At 51.4% G+C, this 20469-nt stretch overlaps 1 protein-coding gene across 7 annotated transcripts in view; it reads left to right on the forward strand.

Moving 5' to 3' along the window:
* The window catches only part of TNFRSF8 (TNF receptor superfamily member 8), a 65073-nt gene that overhangs the window by 37153 nt on the left and 7451 nt on the right, over positions 1–20469 (forward strand). For 5 of the 7 annotated variants that reach the window (XR_004628744.1, XM_034671391.1, XM_034671392.1 and 2 more), the window contains 7 exons: positions 824–973; positions 7631–7724; positions 7924–8069; positions 9472–9573; positions 9663–9716; positions 16788–16813; positions 18952–19159. Coding sequence is in view for 6 of the 7 variants with exons in the window: in XM_034671391.1 (XP_034527282.1) it covers positions 824–973; positions 7631–7724; positions 7924–8069; positions 9472–9573; positions 9663–9716; positions 16788–16813; positions 18952–19159 (780 nt within the window). In the remaining variant the exon portion in view is untranslated. The remainder of the gene's footprint in view (positions 1–823; positions 974–7630; positions 7725–7923; positions 8070–9471; positions 9574–9662; positions 9717–16787; positions 16814–18951; positions 19160–20469) is intronic. The other 2 variants (XM_034671393.1, XM_034671395.1) reach the window with 2 other exon arrangements.

Here is a 20469-nt window from a genome sequence, read left to right on the forward strand (position 1 = left end):
ATTGCTCTCTTGCTTGCACTCAATGATATATTTTTTAAAGATTTTATTTATTTATTTATTTGAGAAAGAGGGAGAGGGAAAGAGCACAGAGGGAGAGGGAGAAGCAGATTCCCTGCTGAGCAGAGAGCCCGATGCGGGGCTCGTTCCCAGGACCCTGAGATCCTGACCTGAGCTGAAGGCAGACACTTAACCCACTGAGCCACCCAGGCGCCCCATCATTGAAAATTTCAAACGTATTCAGAAATAGAGTCAGGAATGGTTATGGACATCACCCAATTTTAAAGAATGATCAAGTCGTGGCCAGTGTGGGTTCATCTGTACCCATGCCTGCTCACCCTCTTCTCTAGATTATTTTCTTTCAGAGGCTTTATTGCCATAGGATTGACATGCAGTGCAACGCACATGTTCCAAGTGTGCCACTTGGTACATTTTGACACGGTATGCAGCTGTGAAACCATCACCACAATCAAGGAAAATGATTTCCCCAGAAAGTTTCCTCGTGTTCCTTATCATCCCTCCCACCATTGCTCACCCCGCTTCCATTCCCAGGCAATCATTCTGCTTTCTGTCACTGTGGAAGAGTTTGCATTTTCTAGCATTTTCTGTGAACATAATCATATAGTACATACTCTTTTTTTCTCTCTCTGCCTTCTTTCACTCAGCCTAACTATTTTGAGCATGCCCCAAAATCTGCTCAACAGACTAGTCACGTGAGTGTTTGCTTCCAGGCAAATGCTTCTCTGCTCTCCTGGGGGTTCTCTGGACCCCCTGCCCTTGCCGTCCCAGATCCTTCCTTATGATCCTTCTCTGTGTCCCTTTGAAGACCTGGTGGAGAAGACGCCGTGCACGTGGAACTCCTCTCGAGTCTGCGAATGTCGAGCTGGTATGTTCTGTGCCACGTCAGCCACCAACTCCTGTGCACGCTGTAACCCCCACTCCGCCTGCCCGCCAGGGATGGTCACCAAAGCCCAGGGTAAGCTGTCTGCGCCCTCAGCCAAGGGGCTGAAGTCTGTGCCCCTGCAGCTGAACTTCTCTCCACCCCAACTGGGCAAATGACCTTCAACCCTAGCTGTTAACTAGGTCAGATTTGGGCTTTGGTTTTAATAGTTAGATCTGGTAAGCAGAATATAATCTAGATCTGGGGGCGCCTGGATGGCTCAGTTGGAAGAGCATGCGACTCTTGATCTTGGGGTTGTGAGTTCGAGCCCCACGTTGAGATTACTGAAAAAAAAAACACTTAAAAAAATCTAAATTTGGCATTTTAGTAAGAAATTTTTTTTTTTAATTTTAAGATGTTACATATTTGACAGAGAGAGACAGAGGGAGAGAGAGAGCACAAACAGGTAGAGTGGCGAGCAGAGGGAGAGGGAGAAGCAGGTTCCCCGCCGAGCAGAGAGCCGAATGTGGGGTTTGATCCCAGGACTCTGGGATCGTGACCTGAGCGAAGGCAGACGCTTCACTGACTGAGTCACCCAGGCGCCCCTTGGTAAGAGATTCTGATCATTTTTGAAGAATTCTTCCTTCTGAAATTGGGCTGGTAAAATCGTCACCTATTTGAAAGATTGTTTCATTGACTCAAGATTGAGCAACATGTAATTTTTGAAGATGGTTCCAACTCAAGATGGTAGACATTTGGGGCGCCTGGCTGGCTCAGTCAGTAGAGCGTGCAACTTGTGATCTCAGAGTCATGAGTTTGAACCCCATATTGGGCATAGAGCTTGCTTAAAAACAACAACAACAAGAGAAAACAAAAAAGGATGGTAGACTTTTGCCAGACTGCAAAAAAATATAAACTCTCGACGGTGGGGAAAAAAGAGGTTAGTCAGCAGACAAGAGATTTCAAGAAATTTTTAGAAGGTAGAAAACAGATGAAAGGGTGGTGACAAATGAAATGAGGGGAAGAAAAGCTCGCCCCAGAATTCACTCCATGGGTGCTGCAGGAAAAGTGAGAGCTACCTTGCTTGTCAGACCCCCACCGAGGCTCTGGGCTCAGAGCTGTCAAGTAAAATGAAGGATGGGAGTGAAGCGGAGAATTGAACAGTGCAGTGGGCTGCACCTTCATCTTGAAAATAAAAATTAAAAATCCGAGACATTGTTACACCACGGACACGGACCAGTTGGAACGGATGATGCCTGAGTTTTCAACCTCCGGTGAAAATCGTGAGCTTTTTGGTTAAAGAACAATGAAGGAGTATCTGGGGAACATAGGGCTGCCGGTGTGGTACCGCCACCTTGTGTAAAGCAGTCTTTGGTTCTGTGTTTGCAAGTACAGTCTGTTGACAGGCTACCCCTGCTAAGTCACCCTGAAGTGAAGACTGCCAGCCCGCACCCCCCACCGTGGGCCCAGAGTTCCCAGGCCGACCTTCTACTTAGGGAAGAGGCCCACTGTGGAAAGNATATATATATATTAAGTAAATACGAGTGAGCAGGAAAGCTATTCAGGCTGATAAGGAAAACCAGCTGCTTGATGGAGAATAACAAGATACATTAACAGAAAACTTACTATGGATGGAGCAATAGAAATATGGCTTCAGGAATAGGAATAGACGTTTATAATTTTAAATTAGTGTCCACAGAAAAATTCAAGAAGTTGTTACATCCATCAAGAGAGAACAGAATGCCGTGAGGAAGAAACAGTAAGAGAGAAGAGGACCAAAAAAGGCTTTAAGAATGTGTGCTTGTTACCAAGTGTTGCCTCTCAACTCTCAGTTCACCTTTAGCCCCTGCTGTGCAGTAAAGGATTGGACTCTGCACGCCGTTCTCCTAGTGAACGTGATGTTAAATTTTGCCAATAGAGGGCACTGGGGAGCCATTGCAGGAAGAAGGAGCCTTCTCTCAGCTGCATTTGCTTTTTCTTGCTCTTGCTGTGCACTCTGTCAGCAAAGCACAGGGGTGGGGACATCTGGTCGTGCCCTGCCCCAGTCGTGCTCCCAGAGAAGACAGTCCCTGGGCAGCCTCACAGCCCCAGCCAGGGTCTGGTGACCACCTGGGTGTGACCCTCCCAATAGGAACACTGCTGTGCTCTGGGCGTCATGTCAGCAGAAGTGCCATAATTCCCTCTCTGCACCCCCTACCCCAAGCCTTGTGTCTTCTGCACTGCCATTTCTTATGGCCCTCCTGACCTGGTCACTGTGTACTCCGGGCCTTGTACTCACAGTGATGCCCCAACTTTCTTTATATACTTGCCCTGAAAAATATGAGACTTCAGATTGAAAGGACCTCCCAAGAGCAAAGCAGGATGAATGAAGATTACTCACACCTAGACATGAGAGATGTATTTATTTATCCATTCACTAGTTGACAGACATTTGGATTATTTCCAGTTTGGAGCTATTATGAATAAAGCAATTACAGACATTCTTGTACAACTCTGTGTAAGCATATATTTTCATCTCTCATGAGTAAATACCCAGGAGATGGATGACTGGATCACTGTGCCGGCCACACAGAATGTCTTTGAGGGCCAATTCAAAGCCTGTCACCACCGTGATCTGATCTTACCACCTAGTTTTATAGATGGAGAGAATCATATGGTCAGAGCTAGAGCTAGAACACAGTGATCCTGAATTCTAGCCTGGAGTACTCTCTACCAGACCACATCAGCTCCTTCTTAGTTCTGAACCTAGAATTTTCTATTTGGTTAAGATTAAGTTTGAAAGCAGAAAAAAAATATTTTCAGACATAAAAGGGCAGAAAGATTTCCCCTCATGTGTCCTCTCTTAGAAAGTTACTTGAAGATGTTATCTGGCTAAATGAGGAGCCAAAAACAAACCAAAAAAAAAAAGCCATGAATCTAGAAAACAGTGACTCTATCCCAGGAGAGCAGGGAAGTCCCAGTATGACAGCTGTATTGCAGACCGATTGAGCCAGTTAAGAACAGAAAAGTAGAGGAGGGCCCCAGTGAATTGTCTTGTCTGCTGGAATGAAAGAAAGGATTGCAGTAAACTTCATAAGTAATACGTTTGAAAAACTTGATGATATGGTAAAGGCACATTTTTCTTTTCTCAACAAGAAAACGAAAGGCAGTTAAGAACTCTAGGGAAAATAAAAAGCTGACAAGAAATTTACATCTTCAAATATGAAGATGAAAATTTCATCTGATTTTAAGTACTTGTTGGATGCACAAAAAGAGAATCCGTTTGACCTTGTTGCTAACTAAGATTATTCTCCTTCAAATGGCCCAAGGATCAGGTGTTTGGATTTAAAGAGAAATATTTCAGTCTGGTAAATAATATCCTTTTTAGTTCTAAATTGGGAGTAAGAGTGGGTAGTTTCTTTTTCTTTTTTTTTCCCTCTTTCTATGGGCCCTTACCAGAGAACACAGGCAGACTAAATAGGGGCTAAACAATACCTTCTGCTCACCTCCAGATTTAAAGGAGGAGGAAAAGGGGAGGGTTACTACACCAGGGAGGAAGGAGGAAGGCTACAGGTGAGGTGTGATATACATGGAGAGGTTAAAAGAAACCCAAGGAGCACTGGGTCCACCTTCTCCACTTGGAGTAGGACAGCAGTACTTTTTTTTTTTTTTTAAAGTTTTATTTATTTGAGAAAGAGTGAAAGAAAGCATGAGTAGGGGTTGGGGGGGGGCAGAGGGAAAAAGCAGACTCCCCATTAAGCAGGGAGCCCAACACGGGGCTTGATCCCAGGACACCAGGATCATGACCTGAGGCGGAAGCAGACACTTAACCCACTGAGCCACACAGGTGTCCCCATCAGGTCCGTAGCTGCTTCCCAGTAGGTGTTCCAGTGGGAGCTCAGACTGAGGCTGCCTTAGAGGCCAGAGGGCTCTCTCCTCCTGGTGTTAACCTGGGGGTAGCCACAGGTGATGTATTTGAACACAAGAACTCCTCCAATCCTCTCAAAGTCAACTCCAATTGAAACCAGTGACATTTTAAATGTAATTCAAATACTGGTTTGCAAATAAATAGGAATTATCATAACAAATCCTATCATCTTCCTCATAGCCTAAAGCATACAGGCTTCAACTAATTCAGTTAATAGTGTGGTGACCCTGAGGAGAGACGTAGCATCTTTGCATCTATTTGGAGACACCCCTCCCCGCCCCCCCCCCAAAAGAGGAGAGTTCCTCAGGACCCTGCTAATCCAAGAAGGAAATTAATCCTTGCTTCACTTTCTCTTCAAAGTGTTTCAGGAAAAATCTGAGAAGTATCATGAGAGCTTTTTAGAAGGGAAATGAATGTGGGTGGGAATCTGCTTTGTACCACATCAGAGGAGGGGTGCCACCACAGGGACATGGGGGTAGAGAAGGATCGTGGCTGGGCGTGACCTTCTTCAAATGTGGGCCAGTTTTCTAACCCTAGAAAAGCCCGTTAATTGTGAACTTGTAAGAATGTGCTCAGTCCCCAGGCAGGAGGTGGCGTGGTCCAATGGAGTGTGCGATGGGCTGGAACCTAGGAGCCCTGCCTTCTGGCTCTAGTTCTGTGGTTCTCTCCCATCTGTAAAAAGAGTGGCTGGGTCAGATCAGAGGAGACCATCTTGGAATGAGTCCTCAAAGGCATTCTGTCTGGTCCGCACAGGACACAGCCTTCCCCCTCCGAAGTACTCAAGAGGAGTGAAATTATATGTCCTCCAAAGACTTGTACAAGGACATTCAGAGCTGCCTTATTTATAATAGCTTCAAACTGGAAACAACCCAGATGTTCATCACCTGGTGAATGGGTACATAGATGGTGGTACGTCTCTACAATGGAAGATGACTCCGGGCAGCCTGAGTGTATTTCAGAAATACTATCCTGAGAGAAAGAAGCCAGACCCCAGGAAGTACTTACTGCCTGATTCCATCTAATGATATTCTAGAACAGGCACCCTGATCTATAGTGACATAAAGCAGACCAGTCGTTGCCCGAATGTGGGAGGAGGATTTATTGCAGAAGGGCACGAGGAAATTTTCTTGGATGCTGGAATGTTCTAGATCTTGAATGGAGATACAGTTACATGGAAGGATACATTCTTCAAAACCCATCAAATGGTGCCACTGAGGGGACATTTTCTTCTACATACATTACGCCTTACTAAAGTTGATGTCAAAAGAAAAGAACTTTCAAAAAATGGAGGCTCCATTTAAATACCAAGCGGTAGTATTTACGTTTATTTATTTATATGTATTTATTGGGTTTCTCTGTTACGTAAAAACAGACGGTTAGAGCCACCAAGCCACCAACCTGTGTGATCACAGTTGGCTGGAGATGGGGGGCAGCTTTTCCACTTTGATCTTTTGAGACACAAACCTGACTGTCTCAGCCAGCTCTAGCTGCAGACATAGCCGTGACAAACGACATTGGCATTCAGGGCTCAGTTTTCCTCCACGGGTCTACTGGGCGCTTTGCCGTCTTGCCTGGGCTTGCAGGTTTGGTTTGGGTTTGCTTCGAGTGTTTCTCATACTTCCTGGGACCAGTGGGGGCCATTACCTGCCTAGAGCATCATCTCCTTACAGCCAGGGTGGAAGTGCAGAAAGACCCAGCCTGGGGACAGGCACACCGTTCCTTCCATCCTGCTCCCCTGACCATCTGAGAGTCACAGGGCATTGTGAGGCGGGGACACAGACACCTCCCCAACCTGAGGAGGTGGGCCCCACCTGTAATCTACTGCACTGATCCCATCCCATTGCTAATTAAATCCCCACTTTGGGGAGCAGGACCTAATTTTTAAGAACAGCTTTGTTGCAGTATACTTGACAAAGCCCAGAATCTGTAGTTTTCCGTGTGTAATTCAATGATTGTAAAGACATTTACCAAGTTGTAAAACCATCACCACGATCCAAGAAACCTCATGTCTTTAGTAGTCAATCCCCGTGTCCGTCCCCGCTTGGACAAGCACTGATCGATCCTGCTCTCTGTTCCTGTAGATGGACCCTTTCTGGCCACTTCCAGAATATGTGCTCTGTGTCAGGTTTCTCTCACTGTGCACGATACTGTCGAGGTTCATGCGTGCTGTAACGTGTATTCACGCGTTGTTCCCTTTTATTGCCGCACCATATTCGGGTACAGATACGCTACATTTTGTTTATCCATTTACCAGTTGGTGGACGTTTGGGTTGTTTCCGCTTTTTTGGCTCCTATGAAGAATGCCGCTGTGAACAATTGTGTACAGCGGATAGTTGTGCACATGTTTTAACATGGCTGCTCACCAGCCTCTCCCATGCGCTTGCTCTCCTCCCTCCTCCACCTAGGGGCCACCCCTGCTTTGATTTCCTCTGCTTAGATAGCCCCACCCACGCAGACACCCCAGCAATGGCCCCTGAGGGGAGCCTCCCTGGTCAGATGAGGTCAGATCTGACCACGAGGGGAGCCTGAGTGCCTTCATGTGACTCTTGTGTCACGTCTGTGGGCCCTACCACTCCTGTGAGCCCCTGACCATAGGGATCCTGTCTCTTTTGCTCACTGTCATGTTCAGCTTCCAGCTGAGTCCCCGATACATAGTAGGTGCTCAATAAAGAGTTGTTGCTTGGAGGGAAGGAAGGAGGGAGGGAGAGAAGGAAAGAGGGTCAGGACACCAGCCTGAGTCTCCCTGGCTGCAGTGTCTTTCTGACCTCACCATGCCGCCTCCCTGGAAGTTACCAATCCTTCTGGGTAAGGCTCCTCGATGCCAATTTTAAGACCACTCCCTGCAGGTGCGGTCGAGAGGGATGCCACCGGTGAGTCGCCTCCCCCCGAGGCCCGCCCTGAGTGCAGCACCAACCCAGAGGACAGCAAGGCACCCACCAGGTGACTCCCTGGCCGCTTTTGGGGGCAGCTGGGCTGGGGGTAGAGGTGGGGCCTGGGCTGGATCTTGGTGCCAAGGTCGCAAGTCCTTTTGGAGGGTGTGTGCCCGGCTCTGCTGGTACCACTGGGAATGATTCCTGAGCACACGATCCCCTTTCTCCATCTCCACCGTCAGTCTGACTTCTGGCTTCTCTCCTGGCAGCGCCACTGCCCCTCTGGTCTCCTCGGCAGACCCCCAGATCAGTAAGGAGCATGGAGGGGGCATCACCCACGCCTGGGGAGACACCCCCATATCAACAAGCACGCCCATCTCTTTCTCTTCCACGGGAAAGCCTGTTCTGGATTCGGGTAACGATTACCTCCCGGAAAGGAGGGTCTGCCTCTCAGAGGGCCAGGAGGAGGGAGGCTTTCCCCCTGGGCAGCAACGTCCACTGGGCGGGGGAGACCAAGGCTGACCCCAGGTTTCTGGCTTCTTGAGCCGGAGCTGCGCCTTTGTTCCTCAATTCTGGGCAGGGATTTTATTCACAGCTTTATCCCCATGGGCCATAACTGCTACTCAGAAAATGCTTGGAGAATGAAGACATGATGACCTTGACTAGTTGCTTAATTCCTTTGAGCCTCAGTTTTGTCGCACGTACCCCGCAGGGCGGTAAGCAGTGTGGTATTTGTGGCCAGCACCGTGGAGACATTCTAAGGGGCTTCGGTTTAGGGCTTGCAGTTCTAGTGTCAAACACTAGGTGGCGGCAGTCCTCCTGCCAGCCGTCCTCAAGCGGGTCCTGGACTTGCCTACTCAGCAACTTGTTAGGAGAGCAAATTCAGGGCTCTGCCCCTGCCCCGCGGAACCACACACTCTGTGTGGTAACATGGTCCCAGGAGATCTGCATGCTCGTTAAAGTTTGAGAAGCACACATAGGGCACCTACTACTTTTAACGTCTGAACATGGACTTAGGTAACTAAATGATCTTCATAAGGGACAAAAGAGAAAAAGGAACAAGTACTGAGTTACGTTGTACTAAAATATACCCACATAGCGGTTAAGCATGTGGGCGCAGGAGCCGCCTGGCCTGGCCCAAGCCGTGATTCTTGTGGTTTACCCTTTGCCATTTTAGCGAGTTGCTTAATCTTCACAGGCCTCGGTTTCCCTCGTCTGTAAAAGGAGATGGTCACGGTGCCTACATGGTATTCAGGGAACAGGTGTTGAGTGGGTGTATGTGCGGAGAAGACCCTGTGCCTGCCTTCGTGGAGCTTCCCATCTGGAGGGGAGCTGGGGGTCCTTCCAGACTCCCCACTTCACCCTCCTCACTGCTCTCTCACCCCCAACTCCAGCCACACTGAACGTGCTGCCGGCTGCCCGGGGCCGTACCTGGCATGTGCCTTCCTCCACGGCCCCAGACCGTGTTCTGTTGGAGCTCAGTTCCTTCCTTCTGGCTCCTTGATGCCTCAATTTCTCACTGTCTAGAAACAGTTTGTTCTTCTGTCAACTGTTTAGCTGCCCTGATGGGCTCCCTCGAGCCAGGGGAGGGAGGGCAGATGGATAAGGGCCGCACCAGGGAGGCCTCAGTTCCCGCTCGGGGAAGGACCGGGTCCCGCCAGCCCCAATGGCATCTGCGTCCCAGGAGAAGGAGAACACAGTCCGGGGTGAGGACGGTCCGGGGCGGTTGCCGCAGGGCCCCTGGCGCACTGCCATGGTGTAGACTCCGGAGCCCCCAGCGTCAGGACAGGGAGCGCAGGGCTGCCTCTGTGTTCCAGGGTCGGTGCTCTTCTGGACGGTTTTGGTCCTGGTGATGGTCTTGGGCTCCGTGTCCTTCCTCCTGTGCCACCGGAGGGCCTGCAGGAAGTGGATTCAGCAGAGTGAGTGGATGTGTCCTTGGGGCTGGGGGGAGGGCTGGGTCTCTGCGCTGTCCTCAGAGGCTCTCCGGCCAACTCCACTGTCATTTCAGAGCTCCACCTGTGCTACCCCGTCCAGACCTTCCGGCCCAAGCTGGAGCCTGTGGGTAAGTGTCCATATGTCCAGAGGGGGCCACTTGGGCAACATGGACACAGCAGCTCCGAGCCCCGCATGTGGGGCTCCCTGTAACGCGCATGCAGCATGGGTGGGAACTGTCCTCTACGGCCCTACACAGCGTTTGGATGGCGGGCTGGCGGGAAGGTTACAATCCCTCTTGTCTTTCACTCTTTCCTCCACAGTGCCCACCCCCCGGAGAGGCATTCCTGAATGCCTTCCCTTCCTTTCTGGCCTCCCTGCCCCTTCCTCCCCCCTCATTGCTCTGTGCCCCCTCTCCTGCTGGCAGCGAGGGGCCTAAGGGACTGTAGGGCAGGCTGATAGGGCTGGAATCCGGGTTCTGCCATTTACGAGCTACATGGCCCTGGTGAGTTTCTTCATTCCTCTGCCGCAGTTGCCTCAGCTGTAGAAGGGGACGGTCAGAGGGTGGGCGTGCGGCTCAGTTGAGGCCGGCTGGCCGGCGTGGTGCAGAGCGCTCGGTGTGGGGTGTGGCAGGTGGTTGGTATCGGCTGACAGGCTGGCCTGTGTTTGGGGCCTTTTTCCTCACCAGGAATCTCAGGGTCTTCTGATTTCTAGGCTGTTCTGAAGCCCTCCCCGGTCCTGGCACTCGGGTCCTGGCCCAGCTACCAGGCCAACTTTTGCAGACCACCTGTCAGAGTCCCTGACCTATTTCCAGCCCTCGTGTGTGTGTGTGTGTGTGTGTGTGTGTGTGTGTGTGTGTTGGCGGGCGGGGGTGGGGGTGGTGTCCCAGCCATCTGTGCCAAGTGCCTTTTCTCCCCTGTGCAGCCCTTTCCAGGCAGGGCAAGGTCTTCATCAGCACTCCACAAGCACTGATTGAGCACCTACAGTGTGCTGGGCCCTGACCACAGGGAAGGAGTGAACACCAATTGTCTGAGTTTCCCTTTCTGGTTTCAAGCCAGGTTCCCATAGAGGGTCTCACCGACCCAGGAACCCCCAGGGAGTTGGGTGATGATCTCCATCCATAAGGAGGAGTCAAGGCTCAGAAAGGTGGATAGCTGGCCAGGGCCACACAACCGATGAGACTCAAGACTCAGGTGCTGGACCTTGAGACTGTGGGCTTTGTCTGTCCCCTCCGCCTTCCTCCCCTCAAGCTATGTCCACCTCCAGTGTCCACCCATGAGCCCAGTGGGCAGCTTCGGGCCAGATCATGGCCCTTTTGCCCCCCATCTCCTTAGGACCCTCAGAGACCCTCTCTGCAGCCCGCCTCTGGACTTGGGCACAAAACCTATCCACTGAGGCCTGTTTTGAATTTGATGAGTTTCACAGCAGGTGCTTGTGCACTCTTAGCGAGGGGGGTTTTTGTGTTTTGATAGTTTCAAGCCTTTTTCCATGAGCTGTCAGCCTTAATGTCTCATTGAAACCCGTGTTTGCTTTCTTGACATTTTTCTAGTATTAGAATTTCCATTGCTGTCAGTTTATTTTTTTCTTCAAACCTTCGTGATGGCAGTTTTGCCACAGAGACAGAGAGAGAGAAAAGCACCTTCCCTTAAGAAGCCAGACCTACAAGAAACCAAGCCCTGAGACTCCGTGGCGGCCATCCGGTTTGGGGCTGTTTCTGGCCCTCTGGCTTCCGGCGGGTCCCTGGGTGTTCTGGGTTCCCAGGCCCGAGCTGGAGGGAAGGTGAGGCCAGGATAAGCACCCAAGGGCTCAGGATGAGAACGGACTGAGCGAGGTGGATGCCCCCTTCCCTCCGGAGCAGTGGGTGCCTGAAGGGGTGACGGAGCTTTCATTCACATGCTTGCTCATTTGTGTATTCGAATTGTGTCCAAGTGGCTCTGCGCTGGGTGCAGAAACGGGTCCTCGCTCTAACAAGTGTTCGGACCACCATCTGTGGCTTCCGGGGACTAAGGGCTAGCAGGACGGGGATGCGTGCCCCAGCCCTCCCTGTCCTGAGTTGATTTGACTCTGTGGCCCGTGTCCTCGGTGGCAGGCTTTTGTGGAGTGCAGACGTGCAGCAGACCTGGGAGGCGCCTGCTGTTTTTATCCCCATTTCACAGATGAGGAACCAGGGACACAGGAAGGTGCAGGAACTTGTTTAAGGCCACTTGGTTCATAACAACCCGGGGGTGGGAATCGTGCCAGGTTGCAAAACACGGACTAAAATTCTTCATTTTAATGGACACTAAAGTCCTTGTCTGTTACTTCAGGCAGGTTTAAGTAAAAAAAAAATTTTGTTGTTGTTTTGCAACAATTTCAAGCTTACAGAAGAGTCACAAGGACAGTACAAAGAACATCTTTTTCTGAACTTTTTGAGATGAGTTGGTGACTTGATGCCTTATCATTCCACATACTTTAGTGCGTGTTCATACAAATGACGGTGTATTTTTATACAACACGCCGACACCATCAAAATCAGAGACTTCACGCTGATGCTTTGCCACTGACGAATTCTCCGACCCCATTCCATATCCTTCCTTTGTCCCAACCATGTCCTTCACAGCAGAAGACTCCAGAATTTCGGGTTGCATCTGGTTGTCACATCTCTTGTGTTTCCTTCAGTCTGGGTCCATTCCTGTCTTTTCTGTCACAGTTGTGACCTGGCCACTTTTGAGCATTCCACCACTGACTTGGTGGGCGTCCCTCCCCTTGGGTTTGCCTGGTGCGTCCTCATGGTTGGAGACTGGAGTCAGGTCGTGCATCTTCGGTGGTGGGAAGATCCCAGGAGTGCTGCTGAGCTCCTCTGGTGGCAGCCCTCCTGCCGGGTTCCAGCTGGTCGGTCACTTTCCCCGCGTGGCTGGCTGGGAGCACTTGACGCGAGCGCTGCCTGCCAGGCTGCTCCTGCACAAGGCTGTTCTTTTCTCCTTGGCAAGCAGTAAGTTCTTTCGGGGGAGGTACTTTGAGGCTCTGTAAATAACCAGTTCCTCATCACACTTTCTTCTTCTTCCTCTATTTACATCTGCATGGACTCGTGGCTTTCTATTTTATTCTCTTGCCATCATTGCTTATTTTTTTAAAGATTTTATTTATTTATTTGAGAGCGTGAATAAGAGAGAGAACAAGCATGGGGGGGTGGTCAGAGGGAGAAAGAGACTCCCTGCTGAGCGGGGAGCCCGATGAGGGACTTGATCCTGGGACTCCAGGATCATGACCTGAGCCGAAGGCAGTCGCCAACCAACTGAGACACCCAGGCTCATTATTTAGTTTGATGTTCAGATTCGGCCCTTGAAGCTGGCCCCCGTGTCCTTCTCTCCCATCCTTCCATGTTCTGAACACTTCTTTACTCTAAGACCATCCCAATTTACCTGGTGCTTCCCATGCCCTCACCCTGGAATCAGCTGCGTCTCCCAGGAGCCCAGATCTGAATCTAGGGGTGCCTGTTGCCAAAGCCTGGCTGAGCCTCTGTGCCAGACTCCTTCCTCAGGTCTGTTCCGCTTCCCACGGCAGCCAGGCCTCCAGGCCAGATGGGGGCCGGCACTGAAAGGGAGAGCGGTTGGGATGGACAGGACTGTTTAGCATCTGTTTAGCGTTTAACTAAACTCTGTTTAGCGCAGAACTCAAGGGCTTGGCTGGAGTGGACCTCACGGCAGCCCCAGGGGTACCATGCACTTGTCTGGTGGGGGGGGCACCGACTCATCCTTGGGTGCTGGACACATTTAAGAGAAGATCGTAGTTACCCCCCAAAGCAAGGAAACCAATAAATGAAGACAGTGGACTGAAGCCACAGTTTTAGGGAAAGTGCACTTAGGAAATCCGACCTCCGTACTCCGCAAGATTTGTCCTGGCTCTTTATCAAAGTACACACGTGGGTTGTAAGGCAGCTGTAGGCAGACATTGGCACCTCCAGATTCTGCCTTTTCACCTTTTTGTTATTTTATGCTTGTTTCCAAGAGTCGGTATCAAATGCTGGTTTTCTCTTCAGTGTGATCAGCGCTGTGCCATGTTAATGTCCCACCACGTGCTAGGCACCCTCCTGGCCATGTCCCTTTTTCACATTGAACTTTTTAAAAATTTTCAACAGACTTCAATTTTTTTTTTTTTAAAGATTTTATTTATTCATTCGACAGAGATAGAGACAGCCAGCAAGAGAGGGAACACAAGCAGGGGGAGTGGGAGAGGAAGAAGCTGGCTCTCAGCAGAGGAGCCCGATGGTGGGGCTCGATCCCAAAACGCCGGGATCACGCCCTGAGCTGAAGGCAGACGCTTAACCGCTGTGCCACCCAGGCGCCCCCAGACTTCAATTTTTAGAACCGTTTTAGATTTGTAGAATATTTGAAAAGATAGTACAGAGAGTTCCCGTGAGCCTCACACCCAGTTTCCTCCTGTTTACAGCTTATGTTAGTGTATCTGTCACAATAAATGAGACAATATTGATACATTACCATTAACTAAAGCCCATACTCTATTTAGGTTTACTTCGGTGTTGGTTTTTTTTATAAGAGACTTTTTTTTTTTTAAAGATATTTATTTGCTTGAGAGAGAGAGAGTGCATGCGCGCATGAGCTGGGGGGAGGGGAAAGGGGGGAAGAAGCAGACTTCTAGGACCCCAGGATCATGACCTGAGCTGATGGCAGATGCTTAAGCGACTGAACCACCCAGGTGCCCCTAGGTTTACTTAGTTTCAGCCAACGTAGTTTTTACTGTTCCAGGCTCCCACCCAGGATACCATGTTACATTTAGTTGTCATGTCTGCTTGGGCTCCTCTGGACTTTTCTGACTTTCCTGTTTTTGATGACCTTGGCAGTTCTGAGGAGTGCCAGCCAGTTATGGGCAGGATGCCCCTCTATTGGAATCTAATGTTTTCCTCCTGATGACAGTGGGATTACAGGTTTGGGGGAGGAAGACCACATAGGCTCAGGGCTGTTCTCATCACGCCATATCAGGGTGTGTGTTCTCAGCGTGACTGATCACTGGGTACCTGCACGTTTTGGGTCTCATTTCATCTTCATAAAAGCCCTCCAAGGTTGGCATGCTGTGTCTGATTTTCTAGATACGAGGACTAAGGCTGGGAAGGTGGAGTGAGATTGTGTTGGGGGTTCCCTGCCGGGCAGGTCTCTGCTTCAAGATTGCTAAGCTGCCTCATTGTTTGGCATCGGGCTTATTTTCAGTTTCTTGGTTATTATAAATACCACCTCTGTGGACAGCCTTGTTGTGTTACTTGGGTTATTTCCTGAGGGTGTGTCCCTGACGAGGGATTAGTGGGTCATAGGGTGTGAGGATTTCACTGCCAGATGGCTCTTGAGAAACATGGAACCAGTTCACAGGGCATGAGCTGCTGTGTTCCTTTTTACCCACATCCTCTCCAAGACTGAGGTTTATCACTTTTATTTATTTTATTTTATCCTGTTACTTTGTCACACTCTTTCCCCCTGGCCACCCAGATCATAGCTGGCTGTTTATGGAAGCCAACATTGCTCTCAAAGGTCAAAGATTAGGCTTTAGTGACATCATTTAAAAGAATGTGCCTCAGGTCAGAAGTGTTTCTCAAAGCAGTGGCTGGGGGAACAGACAGTGGCCACCCAGTGGGAATGAGCGCAGCCTCTCCAGGTGACCACTCTGTTGGGAACAGACGAAGGAGACTTTAACATTTGTTAAATCGAGACTCCAGAAGGGGTGTCTGGGTGGCTCCGTCGGTGAAGCATCTGACTCTTGATTTCAGCTTGGTTCATGATCTCAAGGCTGTGAGATCGAGCCCTGTGTCAGGCTCTGTGCTGGGCATGGAGCCTGCTTAAGATTCTCTCCCTCTGCCCCTCCCCCAGCCCCCATGCTCTTTCTCTCTCTCTCTCTATAAAAAAAAATAAAAAAGAAGAAGAAGAGGAGGAAAGAATCCAGAATCGTGTCATTTTTTACATGTTCTTCTTTTGACCATCATTCTGGTTCATTTCCTCTTTAGACGCTTCTTACGTTGCTGATAGTCACTTAGAAGGCACACGTGAGTGTACCCCCAAACCGACCGAGTGTCTACACAGCACGTTCAAACCTCCTGTCATGTTTGTAGTATCGCAGTTGGTTGGCCTCTAGTGAGTGTTTCAGCTAGGATTCTGGGCTGGTGGTTCCCAGAGCTGCTGATGTCAGAATGTTCTGGAGATGACTCAGCTCACTGGCATTTTCAGAGCAGATTTCTCTGGTCAGGTGCCCACACCTAACAGCAGCATATTCCAAGTCTCTAAGAGGGCCTCCTCAGGACTTCTAAGAGGAGTGTGTCCCCGGAGGGCGGTCTATGCCGGGAGTTGATTTGCCCATCGAAGACCAGACACCTGGGTGTCATCTGCGACTTTCTCAGATGGCCCGTGGGCCGTGATTGAATGTCACCGTATGCTTGGCCATGACCCGGCCCTGTATTTGATAGGAGAGAAGTGCTGACCTGGAGGGTAGGGGTTTGGGATGAGAAGATCAAGTTGTGCCCTAGGAATCCATAAGCCAGTACCTGCTGAGTCCGGGGGGGGGGCGGGAGAGGGGAGGGGGGATGGCAGGCAGTGGGCTGATGGTGAGCAGCTGTCCTCCTCGAAGGGGGTCCCACGAGCTCTTTTAGGCACATGTTACCGAAAACTGATCTCCCACCAAAGGCCTCCAGGGTCGATTGGCTTTGGGTGTGACCAGTGCAGGGTTCAGCCAAGGCCCCCAGGATCAGTCATCTGCTCTCAGCCAGCCTTGGGGTCCTCCACACAAGCTTTTACCCGGTGCTCCGGGGAGTTCTGGGCTCTCTAGCCCCGGGGGCTACAAGGGAGGGGCAGCAGCCACAGACCCACTTCTGAGCCAGCAGAAGCCTCCTCTTCGGCTCCTGAACCTCTCCTGAACCTCTCCTGTGCCTAGTGAGGTGGGGAGGGGGCTGGGGAAGGAGTCTGGTGCCCTGATTGGCTTAGTGGCTGGGGGAGAGGTGGTTCCCAGTTGTCCCGCAGCCGCTGCCGAGGCGAGTGCCGGGAAGTGAGCCTCTGTGCCCAGGCGTGGGCGCGGATTCTAAAACTGTCCACTGTTGTCCAGATCGTCCATTGTCGTCCAGCCTGAGGGCCTGACAAGTGTCAGCTGCCACCCGTACGTGGGCTGGAGCAGGACCAGGCAGCTGCCAGACTCTCCTTGGTGAAGTCACTACTCTTTCTTTTTCCAGATTCCAGGCCCAGGAGGAACCTGACAGTAAGTAGCCTTTCCTTGCCCTGCCTCCTCGGTTTTGTGCCCCTAAATTGGACTCCTTCGCTAACAGATCTGCTGGTGGGTCATTCCCCTCCCACAGTGACGGCGGGGGGGTGGGCTCCCCTTGCAAGTTCAGGCTGGGTCTGCCCCATGTGGGGTATTCTGAGCACAGTGGGGCCGCGGCCAGGCCCTGGCCGAAGATGGGGAGCCCCACCCCCTCAGCAGTCTCTGGCTCCTGGCTCGTCCTGCCGGGGACTTCCAGAAGGGCCTGGCAGACCATGGATTTGGTTTTGGCTACTTTGGGTGCCAGGTGGGGTCATTTCCCCTTTCTCCTTCACTCCCTTGTAGTTCTCATTCTCACAGCTGGGATGACAAATCCATATTTGAAAACTTGGCCATCACGGGGCACCTGGGTGGCTCAGTTGGTGAAGCGTCCGATTCTTGATTTCAGCTCAGGTCATGATCTTATGGTCGTGAGATTGAGCCCTGCCTCGGGCTCCGCACTGAACATGGAGCCGGATTCTCTCTGTCTCTCTCTCTGCCCCTCCCCTCCTGCTCATGCTGTTTCTCTCTCTTTCTCAAAAACAAAAAAACAAAAAAACAAAAAAACAAAAAAACTTAGCCATCCCATATGGAGCACTTACTATGAGCCGGGCACCTTGCTTTGTGCTTCTCAGAGTTACCATGGGTAGTCCTGACAGCACTCAGAGGTTGGTACAGTCATCCATTTTACAAACGAAGAAGCCCGAGCGCGGACAGGAGAGGTGGGTCTGCAATTGGAAAGTAGATCAGCGAACCCTGGTTTGACTTGAACCCTGGTTTGTGTGGCTTCAAAGCTGGTACCCTGAACCGTTGCCCTGAGCTGGAAGGACCTCTTCACCTGCCTTTTACTAAGAGCTTGCTTGTGCAGGTGCTGGGCCGGGGGCTTTGGAAACCTTACCCTGAATCTACAGTTACCGGGGAGGGGGCCCAGACACCCCACCCTCACCGGGCTGGGCCTGGCGCCCTGCTCTGCGCCCAGCCTCTGGGAGCAGCCTCGGGGGGAAGGGGTAGGAGAAGGGACGTTACCCTCCAGAGCCGAGGGACAGGGCAGGACAAAGTACTCTATGTGGCTGGGTCTCAGCTGTGTGTGGTTCACCCCTTTTTTTTTTTTTTCCATTTATCAATTTTTCCGTGACTTTCTTTTAACTCAAACATTCATACATGGAGAAAGGTTTCCATCCTTTAATTTTTTAATAGAGCAGACAGAAACACAATATGAATTCAGTTTCAGATTATGGGAGGTCACATTCAAATATGCTGGGGTCAGATAAGTGGCTGTTACAATACCAGGAAATTTCATGAAAAGGGCATTTAATGATTTGTGAGATAATCAAACATTTTTTGGCCATGGGAGTCAGTGTTTTCATAGTAACTTGTTTTAAATGCCGTCTTTTGGACTTCAGATGATTGTAAAAGGGTAGTCAGGGTTGTGTGGACATACTTTGTGAATCACTCGAACTCATTCCATTGTGAAGGCTGAAGGTACATAGTACGTGTTAGAACATTTCATGAGACCACTTCTCTCCTTCAGACTTACCTGTCAAAGTCAAAAACGAAACCACCATTTTCCTGAAGACACAGCTATTTTTAGAATACATTAGTGTAATCATAACCGACCACTGTCCCAGGAGGTCAGGGCTGGGGAGTTGGGGTGGGTCTGGAGTGCACACTTACCCACAGGGGCTTATAAGCATGGCTTCCAGAGCGAGGTGTCAGGGTTCAAGTGCTGGCCCACACACTTACTTGAGCAAGTTACTTGACTCCTCTGTGTCTCAGTTTCCTGGTCTGTAAAATGGGGAGGGTGCTAACATTAGCCACTTTATAGGGTGGTTGGGACGACTCACGCGTGTCAAGGCCACACACATGGTAAGCGCTGGATGGGATGCTGGCTACTATCGTTATTTAGTACAAGTTAAAAGCAACAGGACTTCTGAAACTCAACATAGGGCATCGGGCTCTCAAAGCCGAGAAGCCGTGGGTGGTGTGTGGCAGCTTTAAGGCAGAGGGGGGACACACCGGAGTCTACAGAGGTGACAAACAGGGGCTTCCCGGGGCGGTTGGGGGCACCCTGCATCAATCCACACCCTCTGTGCCCACAGCAGCTGAAGAGCATATCGGTGGTGGAGTCGGGCATGGGAGAGTTGGGCTTGATGAGCCCCCCGGCTGTGGAGACACCCCCCAACGGGGCAGCCTGCCTAGAGAGCATGCGGCTGCTGGAAGCCAGCCCCCCTGCTGCTGGGAGCCCCTCATCCCCCAGGGACCTCCCCGAGCCCCGGGTGACCTCGGAGCATACCAACAACAGGATCGGTGAGTCTGCCGATTTGGGGGTTCCTGGTGTGGTCAGGGCTGAGGGGGCAAGGGGAGCTGGGCACTGGACCCTGGGCCCCCGACGGGAGCCAGAGACCCTGGACCAGGAAGGCCAAGCGAGGAAGAGGCGTGGGTTCTCCCGCCGGCCCTTGTGAACAGGAGCAGCTCTTTGTGAGAGAGCTGAAGCATGCTCAGATGTATTGCTCACCTCCTTCCAACTTGGTAGCCTGATTTAAATTTCTGTAAAATCCGAGTAGTAGTGATTCGGCTCTCCAAGGGCCATTGCAAGCATTTGTGAAGTTGCCTTGGTGGGTAGGGGTGAAGGTGGGGGAGAGGGGCTCCCCCTTCCCGGGGGGGCCCACCAACCTTGAAGTGAGATGTGACGCCGCCCCCGCCCAAAGCAAAGAGCACCTTGCCGGGACAGGAGGAGACATGCCAGTGACAACAAGACCTGCCATTTGTCTGGGCGGAAGTTCTTTCTCGTTGTCACATGGGCTTCTGAGGACAGTGTCTGCCTCCCCTTTGCACACCCGGGGCAACGGCACTGTGAGGTAGGTGTGGGGACAGATGTTCCCTGTCGCACAGCTGCGGGGTGGCAGAGTGGGGACTGGGCCCCACCCCACGCCCGCGGGGCTCCCAACGCCTTGGCTTGTCCCACCGGTACTGGCCTCTGCAGAGGCACGGAGGCCAGCCCTTCCCGAACTGCGGCCGCCCTCCACGTCAGGCAGACCTTCCGCGTTGGCCTCCCAAAGGCCTCCCTGCCTCCTCTCCCTCTTCTCTCCACCCTGGTACACTCAGAGTGTTTCCATCAAAATACGTGCCTGTCCATTCTGCACCCGGCTTCAACCCTCCCGGGGCGGGGGGGCGGTCCCTGTCACTGTCAGGATGAATTCCAGAATTCTTATTCCAGTGTTCAGACTGGTCACTGGTCACAAGCTGCCTCCTCCCCACGAGTCTCACCTGCCTCCTGACCCCTCCCGCCTGCTTTGCCCCCTCACTGGCAGTTTCCAGGGTTCACAGAGCCCTCTCTCCCTTCAGAGCTTCTCTGTGGGAGCTGCTTCCTCACCTGGGACAGCCACTCCCCCTTTGAATCTAGTCAATTCTTGATGTCTTGAGGGCCCTGCTTATTTGCCTCCTCTTCCAGGAAGTCTTCTTGGCCCTCCACTCTTCTGTGTAGACCAAATGCCCCTCTGCTGTGCTCCCCCAGACCCAGTACTCTCAGCCCCCAGCCCTGTGACTGTGTTTGTGGCCTCCCCACCTCCTCGCTCCCACCCGGCTGTGAGCTCCCTGAGGGCGGGGCCTTAGTGAGC

The sequence above is a fragment of the Ailuropoda melanoleuca genome, chromosome 11 (genome assembly GCF_002007445.2).
Source record: "Ailuropoda melanoleuca isolate Jingjing chromosome 11, ASM200744v2, whole genome shotgun sequence".
NCBI lineage: Eukaryota > Metazoa > Chordata > Mammalia > Carnivora > Ursidae > Ailuropoda > Ailuropoda melanoleuca.